The sequence below is a fragment of the Sceloporus occidentalis genome, unplaced genomic scaffold, assembly GCF_023333645.1.
Source record: "Sceloporus occidentalis isolate IW3139 unplaced genomic scaffold, rSceOcc1.0.p SCAF_10, whole genome shotgun sequence".
NCBI classification, from domain to species: Eukaryota; Metazoa; Chordata; class Lepidosauria; order Squamata; family Phrynosomatidae; genus Sceloporus; species Sceloporus occidentalis.
The window spans coordinates 1,990,420-2,007,758 of record NW_028316990.1 but is presented as its reverse complement, the minus strand read 5'-3'; the positions used below and the strand labels follow the sequence as shown (position 1 = coordinate 2,007,758).

Genomic DNA, 17,339 nt, shown 5'->3' with positions numbered 1-17,339 from the left:
AAATGCTATGGTGCCCTCCCAAAACCGCAAATCCCAGATTTCCATTGGTTGCTGCCACAGGAGTTAAAATAGAATACAGCCCTATAATTGTGTAGTGTGCAAGGCCCCAGTAGGTCTTTTTAAACTCCTATTCAACATTTAACTCCTGTTCAAATGTTTGAAGTATTTTTATGAGTAGTTTACAAAACAGAGACTCATCAGACAACTCACCAGTTATTATCCAAGACGGAGGGGAAAGAGGTACCAGCTTAAACTGATTCTACACTAATGTATGAGTTGAAACGTTTTACGACTTGGACAAATAATAAGAATGCACAGAGTATCTTCCTCTTTAACCCCTTCAACAATTCATAAAGGTCCCTATAAAGAAGGGGCAACTCAAAATCTAACATGTCTCTTAGCAGTATGTTCAGCACAATATGTTCTGAAGGAGAGTACAGAGGTTGTGGGCAAGAGAGATATACAATAAAGGAATTACAGTAGATTTCATTTTTAAAGTTACAAATATATTTGTTCTTAGGACTGGAAGTACTGAATATCACAGCTCTAAAATACAGAAATTTGTGTCACGACTTAGGTGCAAGGAAGAAAGTTTGTACCCTCCAACAGTAGTTTGCTAGAATTCAACTATTTACAAAAACAAGGCCCTGTCACTGAAAGGCTTCAGAGGACAAAGTCACCAAGTTATTACCTGACGATTCATAAATAAATCATGAGTCAAAGCTGAGTAGATGAAGTCACAAGCTTGTGTATTTGTAAGTTACTATTTATAAGCATCTTGCATCCTGCGCCTGCAATCTAGCTGCTCTAATAGAGAGAGTGAGCTCAAACTTTCACAGAATGTTACCTCAGGACTCCTCTATTATGACTGACTCAGTGACTGTGCAAGATGTACTAAGTGAAATGCCTTGAGTTATATATTCAATACCGGCCCGCATCCAAGGAACCAGAAAACTAGTTCTTTGAGACCAAGAGGGCTACAGATGTCTCCACCCTGCCCCCCCCCCCCCCCAATTTTCACAGTAGCTCAGAATATGGCACTGGGTTCAGCTGTTCAAAACAGATAGTAGAATAATTCCACTGTGGGGAATAATTAAGCAGCTAGCATCACATAAATAACCCTAGGCAGGATAAAACATCCCTCATCTGAGGCAGCACCTTAAACAACAGTAAGCATGAAAACCATCATTCTTCTACAAGGCCATGCTAGTAAGTCAGATTTCTTTTTAACTGCAAGGCAATTAATGGCCTGTTACAGACAGCCAAAATAAAGCTGCTTCAAGTCACAGTAGAGGTATGGTGTTTCAATGATGCATGCGTCCTAAGAGTCCAGAAGCCACACCAAAGCCATGTTCCAGTCCTTAGGGCTGGAGCATGGCTTTGGTGCGACTTCTGGACTCTTAGGACGCATGCATCATTGAAACACCAAACCTCCACTGTGACTCAAAGCAGCTTTATTTTGGCTGTCTGTAACAGGCCAATATGTTCAAATGATTTGATTGCAGAATCTTTTCATTGCCACAAACAGATGTTCAGCCTATACTGAAATGTAGTGAAGTCTAGTCTTTTATTACCTTCATCAATATACCATGTGTTTTTTGGTTTTGTCTGTGGTTGAGAATCAACTGAAGATCCATTTAAGGTGTAGAAAAATTCTGATCTGTTTCTATTTCCAGGGTCAGAGAGTGCACCTAAGACACAAGCCATAGCACAAAACAATATATATATATATGATTAAGATATATAGAAAAGATATATAGTAGACACACACACATGCCCAGTTACATTAACAGAAAGCTTTATAATCCTTTAAGGCAACCCTTCCCTAACCTGGTGCTCTCCAGATCTGTTGGAGCAGAACTTCTATCACTCCCAGCCAACGTAACTGGAAGGCATCAACTGCTTCAGAACAAGTCTTTCAGCTAAGCTTACAAAGTAATAGCGGAGCCTACAAAAGACCTTACAGACCTGGTCCAATCACTGCAATCTGGTACAATCTACACAGACCTTTAACCCTTACTCAGACAGTACTTTGCATAAAACAAAAGTGCATCAATCAACTACAGCTTTGAAACTTTCTCCCCTCATCAGGATTCAGTTCCCTGCCACAAGCTCAAGATTACTACAAAAATATGTATTTAGAATTATTAGCTGAAGGAATTTCCTTGGAAGAGATAGCCAGCAATTCCTCCACCATGTTTATGTATTACAGCAAGGACAACACTCTTGTAACATCACGAAGTCCAAGAAATATATTACCGTAACAGCAGATGGTAGATTAGACACCATATACTTGCCAAATCACAACACTTTGTGAGTTTGATGAATGAAATCCCAGACCATTATAAATATCAGGCTTGTAGCACCTTAAAAGACCTCTAGCTGTTTTAGATTAGAAAGCAGTTTTTAAACTGCAGTTCTGAACAACTCTATTAATTTCTAGAGTATTTGCACAATAATTATTTAACGGTTAAACATATTAGTTTACATTTGCATCCTGTCTTTCTAGCAAATTATGTTTGAAGGTAACTAACATCTGATGTTCCACTAAAATAGCTGAGTAAAAATACCTGTAGACTTTGGCTTACTGTGATTGAACCCTTTATCACAGCCGCTTCGCGAGGTAAAGGCAAGTTTAGGTGGTCTCCTTTCCTGAGACACAGCCTCTAAAGTAAAACAGAATTGTTATTTACAATACAGAAATATACATAATACAAAGATTTTGTGTATTCATTTTGAAGTATCAATTTAGTCAAAACAGAGGCAACTGTCAGACAGATACTAGCATAGTACACATGAATCATAGAATCGTAGAGTTGGAAGAGACCACAAGGGCCATCCAGTCCAACCCCCTGCCATGCAGGAACTCTCAATTAAAGCATTCCTGACAGATGGCCATCCAGCCTCTATTTAAAGACTTCCAAGGAAGGAGACTCCACTACACTCCAAGGAAGGACTGTGTTCCACTATCGAACAGCCCTTACTGTCAGGAAGTTCCTCCTAATGTTGAGGTGGAATCTCTTTTTCTGGAGCTTGCATCCACTGTTCTCTGGAGCAGCAGAAAACAAGCTTGTTCCCTCCTCAATATGACATCCCTTCAAATATTTAAACAGGGCTATCATTATCACCTCTTAACCTTCTCTTCTCCAGGCTAAACATCCCCAGCTCCTAAAGTCATTCCTCATAGGGCATGGTTTCCAGACCCTTCATCATTTTAGATGCCTTCCTTTGGACACGCTCCAGTTTCTCAATGTCCTTTTTGAATTGTGGTGCCCAGAACTAGAAACAATATTCCAAGTGGGGTCTGACCAAAGCAGAATAGAGTGGTACTGTTACTTCCCTTGATCTAGACACTATACTTTTATTGCTGCAGCCTAAAACTGCATTGTTCATTTTTAGCTGCCGCATCACACTGTTGACTTATGTTCAACTTGTGGTCTACTTGGACTCCCAGATCCCTTTCCCAAGTAGTTTCATTCAGCCAGGTGTCCCCCATCCTATATCTGTGCATTTCATTTTTCTGCCCTGAGTGCAGTACCTTACATTTCTCCATGTTGCATTTCATTTTGTTAGCTTTGGCCCATCTTTCTAGTCTATTCAGGTCATTTTGAATTCCGATCCTGTCCTCTGGAGTATTAGCTATTCCTCCTAATTTGGTATAGTCTGTAAATTTGATAAGTATGCCCTCAATTCTGTCATCCAAGTCATTGATAAAGATGTTGAATAGCACTGGGCCCAGGACATAGCCTTGTGGGACCCCACTGGTCACTTCTCTCCAGGGTGAAAAGGAGCCATTGTTGAGCACCCTTTGTGTTCGGCCAGTCAATCAATTGCTCAATTGCAAAAACAATGTCATAATTTAAAACCATACTAAGAGAAACAAACTCTTTTGGAAGATGTAAAAAGCCCTTAAATAATAAAAATTGCATCAGTTAGCATACTACCTTGCCCTTAGTGGATCAATCATATAGAGCATGCTTCGGGCCTCACATTCCTTTCAGGTTTCACAGCATACCATTTTACTTGAATTTTAATTGGATTTATTCTTACAGTGAAGTTGCATAAAAAATCTGGTGTGGAAAAGAAACTTTACTCTGCATTTCCCCTTCCCTAGAATCAATGACAGCATATGTTTCAAAGGACAGTCTTTAAAAAAAACAAAAACACAAGTATTGCCTCTAAATTTATGTCAGTCGTTTCCTGCATGGTTTGTAGAGTAGCATATACTTATCAAGCTTTTCAGCCTCGGCTTTTCAAGTTGCCTAGCAAATGGAAACATCTCACACAAAAAGAGATTCCCCTTTTTAGTCTCCAACACAAATATTTTCTGATGGATCCTGGACAAAAAAGTAGATTTAAGTGTTGGAGAGGAAAACTAAGCATGCAAAGCGCTTATTTCAATAAAAAAAACACTGTATCTTTTCCTGCTTTTTACTAAACAGGACTTCTCACTAAAATAGCATATTATCACGTACACAGAAAATTGCTATTTTTCTCTGCATGACATCTGAAGATTTTTAACCAAGCAAGATATCCGTTAAAGAGTTCAAATGAAAATGTGTCTTTATGTTTCACAATCAGAATATTGCTGTTCAATTACACTTTAATCAAGCTGCCCCTTGGAAATCACACTATTAACACACTTCAGTTACTTTCGCTGGAGTACATTAGCTTATCTTCAGCCAGCCAGCCAGCCAAGAAAGACTGATCTTTCAAGGAAACTATATTAGCATGTTTTTAAAGGCAGCAGCAGAGCATTGCCTCAAGCTCTTACAAGATGGCAATTATGCTTAAAACACCTAACACTCCATAGCATCAGTCTTATGATTAGGGCCTCTTTTCATCACAGAATATATTTTGAAGTCTACAGCTTTTCTTTAATTTCTGTTTTTAAGTTAACATTTTCTCTTATGTTCTCCAAAGACAACATACGTCACAGCTCCTGCCACATTTCTGTCCCTCACACAATAGAAGGTAAGACTATCAATGGTTACCCATCATCACAGTGATGGCAGGCCTCCCAAAAGCACTCAGTTCGGGAGAACAAGTGGGAAGGTACAATGGCTCCCCTTTCCTGTTTGTGGACTTCCCCATCAGACTGACAACAGGGAAGATAATGCAGAACCAGACCAGCCCGATCCAGCAAGGCTGCTCTTGCATATGTCAGTGACTCACTCAAGTAAATCTCATCTTAGGAAGAAGGGTATTAGTGGCATTTCCAACCCTTCTCCACCACTTCTCCCTATACTTTGTAGAGTTTGAAGAAAACACCCTACACCTAGGAGCCAAACCTCCTCTTTCCCTGGATCTACATAATATATCTGAAAAGAAATGAAACCATTACGTTTCGAGACCAGTGACAGCAATCCAGTATTTCCTGTGTTCCACCACAGTCTAATGGAGGCTGTGCCAGCTGATCTTAACTACATTAGGTGACTGACCATTGTCCTGCTACCCAAGGAGAACAACTGCCTCTGTACAAGGCTACTGACAGCTCCCATAATCTAATCACACATGCAGTATATAGGTGTCTGTGTTGTTAGCTCGTGAATAGGAAAAATTGCACTCCAGCACCAATGAAGAAAGAACAGCTTGCCTGTGGTTCTGAACACTATTTACAAATGCCAATTCCTTTGCCACAACATATGCAGGCATCATTTGAACATATTCCTTTTGAAGAAAGTGTAAGAAAACAATTCAGTGCACAATGCCCTCCTTATTAACCAAGTATTAAATAGTCAGAAGCAATATGTGTTGATTCTCATTATGTGCTTTTATAATATTCTTAGCCAGGCATGTAATTAAGCAGTAAACTGGCCATTAAATGGAAATCAGAAATGCCTCTCCCTTTTCTGCACCCTATGCTCTTCCTCTTTCTTATCCCACACACTGCCATAATACAGCAAAACAATTCCTCACTGCAGAAAACCCAGTGCCTCATTATGGTGCCTTTAATCTCCATTTTTTAACACAAACAAAAAGGTCCAACAAGACCAGCATTTCTGTAAAACAGCACCATGCTGTCAATGGCAGGTTATGGTGAGTTGGGAAAGAAAGAAATTGTACACATGAAACCATGAAGCCTAAGGACTTTGAATAACATTTCCAGGAACCCAAAGGAGATGCAAGTCAATAGAATGAGATAGAAGGCAATGCAATCCCACACAATAGATTAGTGAGCCTTCTAACCAGCAAATACATTTGCCAACTGAAATATAATAATATATGCCTTATCAACAATAAAATTAGCATTAGATGCCTAACTATTAGGGTTTAATATGTACACATGTGTGTATGCATGTATACATAATATACAAAAGGCATACCTGGGATAACATCATTGATATGCAAGAGAAGTGTGCTTTCAACACTTGCAAAACTACACAGCTGTTGTCCGTTGTATCTTCCATCCCAATTTCCAATTGGATTATCCTAAAAACCATTTTAAAACACTGTTATGTGTTGCCCAAAAGGTGTGCATGAAGACTTCAAGAAAGCATCTGCAAGGTTCAATCAAGGTCTTGGCTACATGCAAAACAGACAGATTACACAAGCTTTCACAAGAAATGCCAAGACTCCCTCTGCAATGGCATTTCAGGTATGACACTTGTGACATTATTCTGCCTTCCACATTTCAAGAAATGAAATGTGTTCTGCAATATTGTTTGTTTTCAGATGAGCCACAGACATTTGTACACTGGAGACTGCAACATTTAAAAAACTGCCCAAGTGATGGGAGGAAAGCCAAGCAAAGTTTGTCAGCAACACAGAAGTTCCACAACTAAAGCTATTCACAACAGATATATGAATGGCTTTCATGCTTTGTTGGATTCTTTACCACTCTGTTATTAAGAGGCAGCTTCCAATACTGAAAAGACATGCCTGTTTCTTTACTGAATAGCAAAAGTAAAAATACATCCATATATATTCAAAATGCAAAATAGGTTGGTTTTTTTTGCCATGTTGAATGCCTACTAATACCCCAAAACAACAATACTACTTCATTTGCTTTTTATTTTAAGTCTCAATAAGCCCCATCTGATTTCAAAACACAAGCAAAGGGAAAATGAAGAACAGCATATGCTACTAATGTATTTAAAGTAAATGTATCCTTCGAGCCAGAATATCAATTAACTTTTAAAAAAAGCCCAACCTTATACTCTCCTAGCAGGCAAAAAAATGTCAAGATGATCATTCCAAAGAACTGAAAAGGATCAGCAGAACCAACCTTGAGTCATAATAAAGCTGGCTGGTCAGCAGAACAAATCAATAAGAAATATTGTGCCCGGTCAGTTTCAAGTAAGTTTTAAAGGGGTCCTATAAATAAGGCCACAAAAATTACTAGCGGGGTAAAATGTAATCAACCAATAAAGACTAATAAAAAATTTACAAGTATTTATGCTCAAATGGCCCAAGCAAAGAAGAATTAAATCTTCTGTAAAGCTGCATTGTCCGATTTCTTGAAAGAGATTCTCTCTCTCACTTGAGATAATCTGGCAAGTGGTTCTTTCCAAACCCAACTTAATTCAGTTTTTATCTAATGCTAAACAAAGCTGCTGGGTGGCAATTGTATATGGCAAAAAGAGTCACAAGTTGGTTGCAGATATCCATCCCACCAATATTGCATGTACCTCTAAATTTAAACACACATGCAAAAAGTTATAAGAATCAGGTGAATTTCTTACCATGTCCACTCCAACAACGTATCCTAAACTCTCGTTTCCTGGTAAGACATCACAGAATATAACTGTCCCATACTCTATATTCTTCCCTATCTTCACAGAAACCCTGGAGTTGAGCTCCAAAGGAGGAAGGTCTACCTGCATTGAGTCAACTGGAGCTGCATAGTCATTTTCCAGTTCATTGTCATCATCTTCCATCAGCTCTAGTTTGTCCAGTGCAACAAACACTCCACAGTCCTCGTCACATCTGAACAGCTGTTTGCCTTGGTACTGTCCATCTGTAAATCCCTGACCACGACCTTCTTCCTAGATACGCAGAAGAAATGTATCATTGGTTAAGTACTGTTATAAGAGTAAATGGAATGCTGAACTTACAGGAGAGAACAAGTTGAAAACACTGCCCAGGGATGAAGTTTACTTGGTGAGCTTTGGCAAGGTCTCTAAACCCAATCCATCCCACAGGTGGTTTATAAGCACAAATGGAGCCATATGTACCATCTTAAGACACGTATAAGGAAAAGTGAGATATAATTTAAACAAATGAAAGGTCTTTTTCATCCGTTCAGAATATTTATGCAATCATACACAAAATCTGTTTTTTGCACAAATAAAGAAAACTTACCAAAAGCTCCACTCCAAAGAATATGCCTGACAGTGATCTCTCTTGTATCAAGGGTCCTCTAAAGCGAACAACTCCAGGATATTTTTCATCTCCTGACCTCAGCTGTACTTTCACAGCTGAGCCAACTTCAATGTGGAGGCCCTTACTCAGTCTAGCCTTGCTTTTAAATATACTGTATCTTTCCTCACAATTAGTAACTGCCAAAAGCAGTTCCGCTCGTTTCTCATCAATTTCAACAACTTCTTTCTCGTCCACAAGCAGAACCGCATGGGGCTGCTCCAAAATCTTGATTCCTATTTGTAACTTTTTGCTTTTGGATGAAGGGTTGCTTCTGGTATGTCCTCCTGAAGACCGGTCTTGTACAAACTGACCAATGCTACCCTTGGGTACTTTCAATAACTTTTGAGTCTGTTTGTCTATAATGCTGCATTCTTGGAGAAGCAAGTAAAATATACGGTCTTCCCAATAGGGAGAGCTGGCTTTTTCTTGACTCCACGAACTCATTGTGGTTCAAACTTGCACGAACACAAAGAGGAATATTCAGAATAGCCAAGTTTTCATAATAACTGCAAAGGAATTATCGGATTCCACTACAAGGCCTCAGCTCCAAGAATGAGTTAATGAGTCTTCATCCATGTCCTCCTGAGCTAAATCCAGAGCAGATGACCTGGAGCACAAAAATAAAAGATGGTATCACTGGAGGCTGAATGACCCCATAATAAAAGCAAAGCACAAGAAAAGAAACCTCTTTTGAAAGCAAACATCATCACTGTTTTTTATAGACCTATTACAGCAACCAGCTGGCAAGAAAGAGAATGCTCTGAGGTAGCCTGAAAGGCCATGCTAAAGATTTTGGCTGCACAATAAAACTGCTATATTGTGTACTCCTCATAACTACGACTGTGTTTTTAAAAAATGACTATTATACCAAAACAGTGTCATCTTTATTTACACTTTGAACAGCTATTTTTGATCTGTTACTGTAGAACAGAACAGCTCTCCTTCCTTATAAAAAAGAAACAAAACCTGGTCTTCTTGTGCAAGTTACTCAGCCCATCTCCAAACAGTGTGGTTCAATGTATATGGAAGGTCAAAGATACAAGAAGGCAGAAGGAATGGCAAAGATGAGATGGACTGCGTTTTTCTTAAATTGCTAGTCTTCTACCTTTCATCAGTAACTCACTAAGACTTGTAATGAGGTCTTAGTGAAAGGCAAATTCACTGGTGGTTTAAAAGGTATCAGGCGGTGGAGTAGCTACAAGGTCCTCATTTGGCAGATGGCTCTAACCATAGGTAGATAAAGGGCCAGATATCCGTGAGGCATTTTCAGCCTCCCTGCTTCTGGCACTCCACCACTTACTTCTAAATACTGGGAGACTTTCCAAAGCGGCCTTCCTTGAGCACTTTTTATTGCCTGTTAAATCTTTCTTCTGCAGTGCAAAAGGCCACTGAATGAAGATTTAGGACTCCATAAAACTGTCTATGCAGCTATCTGCTGCAAAAGGGAAGACACTTGTGTGGTTCTGCGTTTTCTTGGAAACATTTGGGCATGGCAAATGGCTTTGCCCAGCAGAGGATTCTGGAAGCAGTAGTAAAACAATTTCCCCATAGTTGGGCAGGCTTTGTGGAGTAAGAACTGTCAAATAATGAATTCAAAGATAACAGATCTACCAAGAGGTTTTATACATGTTCAGAGGTTTACGTCGTAAAATGTATCATGTGCCTGAGGCAAACACATGCTTAGAAACAGGCATCACACAGGTACACACATCAGAATGCCAACACTGACAGGATGACTTGTCAAATATAAACCATCTGTCACATGGTGGGTAGTATTGGCCTTAGTGCTAGACATGAAGGACAAAGAAGAGTGATTGGTTCTTCTTCTTATGCCCTGAACATGGTGTTCTGGAGGCATCTTTGGAAACTCAGTGTTACAAGATTTTTCTGTCTGATCCAGAAAGTCAATTTTTATAACTTGCTTCTTCCAAAACTGGAGGTCTTCAAGCGACTATTTTGTACAAAAACAACTACTAAATCAGCTGATATATGAAAGAGGTGATTCAATTGCCCTTCCTCCTAGATCAACCTGTACAACTTGGCAGCAGGAAGGGGCCAATTAAATACATTAATTTCTTTGGGCTGCAAATAGGCTTTAATTAAATATTCATCCTCCTCCTTCTCTGCCTGGCACTTTCCGCTGAGCAGCAGAGGAGCATTGAAAGTGTTCACCCATCCTCAGGAGAAAGCCAAGCAGTAGAGGGGCCTTGCTTGGCAAGCATTTGCCCATCCTCCTCCTCTACTACCTGGCCTTCTCTTCAGGAGATGGCCGGGCAGCAGAGGAGCCTTGAAGTTGTTCCACATACTTGCAGGCCACCCAAAATCCTTGGCGGGCCACATGCGTCCCCTGGGCTGTATGTTGCTCATGCCTGTCCTAGATAAGGAGCAGCCATAGTGATTCCTGGACACAATTTTCGAAACCCACAACCTACCAATAATGATAATTTTGAATGGAAAACCGGGCCTCCAGGAGCAACAGTTTGCACCTAGAACAGGATGCAAGGTCCCTTCAATCTCCATAAAAGTCACTCCCCAAAACCTGTTTCATTTTATCCCCCCACCAACCTTCCAGGCCTGATGAAGCCCACAGTTGGTCAAGAGGTAAAACCTTGCCCCTCTCCTAACTGTTAGAAGCTGCCCATCTCTGTCCTAGAGGCACACAACAGGATTCAATAATAACATGTGAACTCAGACAAGTCTTAAAAAGCAAGGGTAGATAAATCCATCAACATGTACTTCTCATGGTCGATAAGGATACAATGGAAGTACAACACCGAAAAATGGATTATAGGCACAAAACAAGAGGAAAGACCATCACTTCTAAGTTCTGCTTATCAGCTTCCAAGAAACAAAGCAGCTCTTCAGTTCTTGAGGCAAAAGGAAGAGAAAGATCTGAAAGCAAATAGTACCCATGTTATGTATATACCTTTACACCCTTCTTTTGTCTCACTCAAAACAAAGAAAGCCATCTTTTATCATGTTAGATCATTGGTCCATCTAGCTCACTTTTACCTATAAACTACCAGTGGCTCTAGCCATGGACTGGACATAGAGATACCAAGGACTGGACTGCCTTCTGCACAGAAAGCATGGGTTCTGTCACTCAACTATGGATCCCCCCCTTTTTTTGGTCTTTTCTTGCTTTGAGGAGATGTGGTCAGTCTTAACAAAAGGAGGGAGGGCTGACCTAGTATGTTGGGCTGCTCTTCTCTCTTTCTCTTCCTTCTTAATGGGAGAGGATATTGACATAGTTTGGAAAAGTTAACAACTATAGTAGACGCCTCCAAACAATACTCCACATTCGCAGGGGTTAGGGGTGAAGGAGCCTTGTGGATGTGGAAATACCACAAATAGAAAAAACACTATTCTTTTTACCTGAGAGAAGACCTCTCTAGGAATCTCCAGGTCCTCTATGGTCAAAATCTGCCAAGAGTTGATCACAGAGTTGCGCCGGAGGACCTAGCGATTCCTAGAGAGAACATATGGATCGAAACCGCAAATAACCAAATATGCAAAAGTCAGAGCCACAAATGCGGAGGGCCGACTGTATTCTAGAATACTATCTCATTTGTGAAATTGTGATCCTTCCCCCCCCCCAGAAAAAAAAGCTGTGTTTTCAAAACACTCATTAATTTACTATATCTTTATATCTTTATTAATTTTGTTATCATTAAAATCACTATACTAAGCCACTGATGTTATTATCTTAATTGTTGCATTTTAATCATCTGGTGGGAGGGTCAGGGATTGACGTATTCCATTGTGTTTTGATGTCATTTCTGCCGTGCTTTACTGCCTTTGCCATTTTATTCATGCTGTAATACCTGCCTTGATCCGTCGGAGAGGCGGGAAATATAAATAAACCTTATTATTTTTATTATTATTATTATTCAGATTATGGTATTTCGAATATATCCTTACATCAACACAGACTTCCTACCTTCAATAGTTTGCGCTCATTAGATCCTAGTGACTCTCCAACTGAGTTGTATCCATAACCCTTTACCTAGAGTATCTGCAACTCTTCCATCCGTCATACTCCTCCTCCTCCTCCTCCTCTTTATTGTACTTCTAAGACATCGAAGCGCTTTTAATATTAGCTCAAGTGTTCCTATTAGGTTCTTAATATTCCCGTTAATTAATTAAATCAACCAATAAGCCACCGCAGACCCTGCTGAAGTCACTGGAAACGAAAGGGCCGTTATAATGCCAAGTGTTTTAATTAGATCGTAATTAATATTATCACCTACGTAGAACGGTATTTAAAAGCTTCTTGTAGACATGATATCCCACATTCAACCTGTAATAAAATTGCATTTGTTACTCGTTCTTTACTACTTTGTCTAAGTCCGATTCGCATCGAACCGTTTAAAAGGAAAACATACAATGATGATGGATGTCTTCACTCTTCTTGCTGTTTTCCTTTCATATTGTCATCGTAATTCCACAAAGGAATGGCACTATAATATTATAAGGCTGTAATAACACTGATAGCCATTAGGGCTAATAAATAATAATAATAGCAACAACCTCATTAATAATTTATCACTCTCTATTCATTGATTCTTCTTCCTTCCCCAATGCTTCCATATTACTCTTCCTCTAAAGGTAAATGCATATTACATTCAATCCTTGGATTTGATCTGAAGGAAGTACAAAACTGGGGGGGTTGGGAGCAAAAAGCAAAAGGTGACACACTGCAGGAATAATCCGCTTTGAGATCGCTTTAACTGCCCAGGGAATTGTGGGAGTTGTAGTTCATTGTGGCGCTATGGCAGAGGAGGCTGAATGTCTCGCGGAACTACATTTCCCATCATTCCCTAGCATTGAGCCAAAGGCAGTCAAAGCGGTCTCAAGATGGGTTATTATCTCTGCAGCGCGAACGCAGCCTTATAGAGGGAGGAAAAGGGCTCCGCAGCGGCTGCAACCGCCACTCACCGGGACCAGCGCCGCCTCAGGGGTCGCCATCCCCTCCTTCGGCCGCCGAAGCCCCGCTCCGACGACGACGACGACGCTTCATCTCCTCCGAGGCAGCCTCTCTGAGAGGCACGCATCCTACCTTGCTCAGCACGCCAATCTCCCTCCGCACCGCCCCTTGATCACCCACGTACCCAATAGCGCGACGCCGTGATACTCATTCTTCTTTCCCATTGGTTGCTCCCCAATAGCCCCGCCCCTTCCCCCACCCTTTCGAAGCTGAAGGGAATTTCCACACACACAACCAAGCTTGGTTGCAGCAGCTCTCCGCAGAAGAAGAAGAAGAAGGGGGGGGAAAAGCAACCAAGGCGTCCCATTGGCTGACGATGCTGGCTTCTGATTGGTCAGCGGTTAACGAAAAAGGCGGGCCTTTCTCCCGAAACTGGAAGGTGATTCGTTGAGTGAGCTTTATTTCCCCCCATTAGTTCTTATGGAAAGGGCGGGGAATAAAGTGGATTCTGGATTATGATTGGTCGATGTGTCCCAGGCCCCTGTTAGCGATTGGTGGAAGGGCTATGACAGTTGTGTTGATAAACATTAGTTCTGCCTGGAATAGGGAACTGTCTGGGCTGATTGTGGGAATAGCTGGCAATAGAATCTGATTTGATTTAATAACTGTTCATGGTCAGATCTTCCATAGACATTAAATGCATTAAAAAGAGTAGTCTTCACTGTATAGCTTGCTTGTTAAAAAAGATATTAATTTATATTCTAATTTATATATATATATGTGTGTGTGTATTAAAATAGCCATATATATATATATATATATATATATATATATATATATATATATATTAAAAATAGCCTTCAATATACATATATATATATATATATATATATTTCTATATATATAAAAATAGTCATATATATATATATATATAAAAAATAGTCATATATATATATATATATATATTAAAACAGTCATATATATATATATATATATAGCCTTCAATATACATACATATATATATATATACATGCGTATATTAAAATGTTCAATATATATATATATTAAAAATAGCCTTCAACATATATATATATATATATAGTCATATATATATTTAAAATAACCTTCAATATATATATGTGTGTGTATTTGTCCTGGACTGCAGCCAGCACACACAAACACTGCTGATAAGGATGGTAATTAGCAAAGCAAGCAGCTGAAACAGTCCACAAACCTTGCCAGGAGTGAGAGAGAACAAGCCAAAAGCCAACGTCAGATCACCATAGTTAGTCCAGTCCAGGGTCAGGGCAGCCAGGAAGTAACGAGAGTCCAGTCCGTTCCAAAGTCAAGGCAACAAGGAGTCAGGATACACAAAGCCAGTGTCAGTAGCAATCACACTAAAAGATCATGCAATAAACTCTGGCATTGAGTTGCCATCTCTCTGCTTCCTAAACAGCCGGGGATGCCCTCCCTGTACCAGGTGAGGCTGGTTAGCTAATTTCCTCGCAGCAGTTCTCTGGGATCTGCGTCTGCCAGCACTTCCAGCCCTGCGCTGCCTGAAGGAGGGAACCTCCAAGCCTGGTTCCTCCCCAGAGTCACCACTAGGCTGTTGCACCACAAGGGGAATCCCACCAGCTCTAGGACCTGGCTGAGCCTCCTCTGGGGCTGGGAGATCAGGGCTGGCTTCTGGCAGAGCAGGATTAACACCTGGTGTAGCCTCAGTTACCTCTTGCACTGGAGGAACGCCATCCTCCTCCTCCGAGACCTGCTCTTGGCTGGCCATGACAATATTAAAAATAGTCACATATATATATATATATATATATATATAGTGAAGACTTTTTTACTGAATTTAAACATCTATGCAAGTTCTGACCATGAATAGTTTAATTTAATTTAATGCATTAAAAAGAATGGTCTTCACTGTATAGTTTATTAAAGTAGATTTTAATTTATGTTCTAATATATATATATATAGTGGAACAGCAAGCTTTGCTTTGCTGTGCTTACAATTAGGAAATGAACTTCCCCTGATATTTATTTATGGATGTGAATTCGAACCCTGATCTGTTGCTCAAATCATTATCCCACGCTGGCTCTTGCTACATTACATTGCTTTATTATTCATCACTTTTTCCCCTTACCTGTTTTCTCTTTGCAGTTTGTTGAAGGGAAAAGCCTTAGCACTGATAAGAGAATAGCATAAAACTTTGAGAGAATTCTCCTTTTTAAATGGGGGGTCTCTTAAAATGCCCTTTAAAAGCATGGTGCAGACAACCTTGAAGGGGTGGCCAGATCACCGCATGCCACAGCCACAATCTGGCCTTTGCAGGTTGCGCAAAAAGTGGGTCCTTTTTGTGCCCTGCAAAGGGCACAGTATCCATGGCAGCACACTTTGGCCCTGTGTCATGTGGACGCAGTGTCGGATGAGCGCCATGGCACTATGCGCTGTATGGTGCGGCATGCGGTGTCACGCCACCCTGGGGTCGGAGCCGGGGCGTGCATCTTGTGCACGCTGCGCCCCGACTTTGCCCTCAGCCCGGCCTTTAAGGCCAGTGTGCACAGAGCCTAATGCTAAAACACTACCCATTACAATTTACACCAGATGTGGAGAAATTGTACCCCATGGCTAGAGGTAACAATGGTCCAAAACACACTGCAGAAATAATCCAGTTTGAGACTGCTTTACCTGCCCTGGCTCAGTGCTAGGGAATCCTGGGAATTGTAGTTTATTGTGGCACCAGAGCTCTGTGTGAGAAGGTTAAATATCTCACAAAGCTACAGTTCCCACAGGATTCCCTAGCATTGAGCCATGGCAGTTAAAGTGGTCTCAAACTGGATGATTTCTGCAGTGTGTTTTGGACCATGGTGAGCCCAAATACCAAATACCAAAATCCATGGATGCTCAAGTCGCATTAAATACAATGGAGTAGTGAGACCTGAGTTAGGGCAGTTAAAGTGGTCTCAGACTGGATTATTTCATAGAATCATAGAGTTGGAAGAGACCTCAAGGTCCAGTCCAGCCCCCTGCCATGCAGGAAATCACAGTCAAAGCATCCCCGACAGATGGCCATCCATCAATGTGTTTTGGACCATTGTTACTTCCAATATGGTACATTAATAGGTTTGTTCCACTTCTCTTGCTTGCCTCTCTCAACCAATGTGGTGCTAGTATGTAAATTATTTGGAAGGATGGGGGAGAAGGATTGGCTGACGGGTGTCACAATGGCAACGCCCAATGACTGGGCTTATCTGATCATTGGTCACAGAGCCTTGATGAGCATGGAGCATGGAGCATGGAGTCATAGAGCCTTGATGCTGGCAAGAATCTCCATCCGAACCAGAAGGGAGGTTGGGGGTTTCCTGACTTCAGAAGAGTTTGTATGAAAAATTGTGGCTTGTTGACTTGACCGCAAAATGCTGGAACCAAGGACTCGGATGTCATTCCCACGAGATGCTGGATACAGCCTGAAAAGCTCAGAAAAAAGGTCAGCATCTAAGTGCTGGAGATGGTTTCAGGATATGTTCTTCTGCTGCGTTTGCTGTTTTAGGACAAGGAGGTATCTTCTTCTCTCTGTTCCTCTTTAAGCCCTGTTGCCATCTTGCCCACACTATGAAATTACATGGCCACACGTGACTCAGTTTGCATCTGTGAAATGTTGGAGGCTATACAGTTTTCATAGATCCAGCATGGCATAGTGTTTGAACGTTGGACTGTGGCCGGAAACGGGTGGCCCTAAAGGGGTGGCATCACGTTGCCCCTTTGTGTGCTGGATCGGGGTTGTGGCAACCACATGCTGTGGCCCCAATGCTCTCAAAACTGCCATCCAGGTACAACCTGGCTCCAATACTGGTCCTTGAACTTGCTTCGGCAGCCATTTTTCAAAGTCAGAAAGCTCCCGACTTTGAAAAATGGCCATTGAAGCGAGTTCAGGGACTAGTATTGGAGCCAGAATGTACCCAGATGGCAGGTTTGGGGCCAAAAGCCACACAATAATGCCAGGGGGAAGCCTGAATTTGGCTTGAATTGAGGAGCGGTGAGTTGCTT

At 41.0% G+C, this 17,339-nt stretch overlaps 1 protein-coding gene across 3 annotated transcripts in view; it reads right to left on the bottom strand.

The window, feature by feature from the left end:
• The window catches only part of CYLD (CYLD lysine 63 deubiquitinase), a 28,010-nt gene extending 14,583 nt beyond the window's left edge, over positions 1 to 13,427 (bottom strand). The window contains exons 1-7 of one of the 3 annotated variants that reach the window (XM_089539509.1): positions 13,303 to 13,427; positions 11,740 to 11,833; positions 8,305 to 8,971; positions 7,686 to 7,988; positions 6,327 to 6,432; positions 2,571 to 2,666; positions 1,575 to 1,691 (exon numbers count right to left, since the gene is read on the bottom strand). In XM_089539509.1, the coding sequence (XP_089395635.1) occupies positions 1,575 to 1,691; positions 2,571 to 2,666; positions 6,327 to 6,432; positions 7,686 to 7,988; positions 8,305 to 8,808 (1,126 nt within the window). In that variant the 5' untranslated portion in view covers positions 8,809 to 8,971; positions 11,740 to 11,833; positions 13,303 to 13,427. The remainder of the gene's footprint in view (positions 1 to 1,574; positions 1,692 to 2,570; positions 2,667 to 6,326; positions 6,433 to 7,685; positions 7,989 to 8,304; positions 8,972 to 11,739; positions 11,834 to 13,302) is intronic. The other 2 variants (XM_089539508.1, XM_089539510.1) reach the window with 2 other exon arrangements.
• Between the last annotated feature and the right edge of the window lie 3,912 nt (positions 13,428 to 17,339).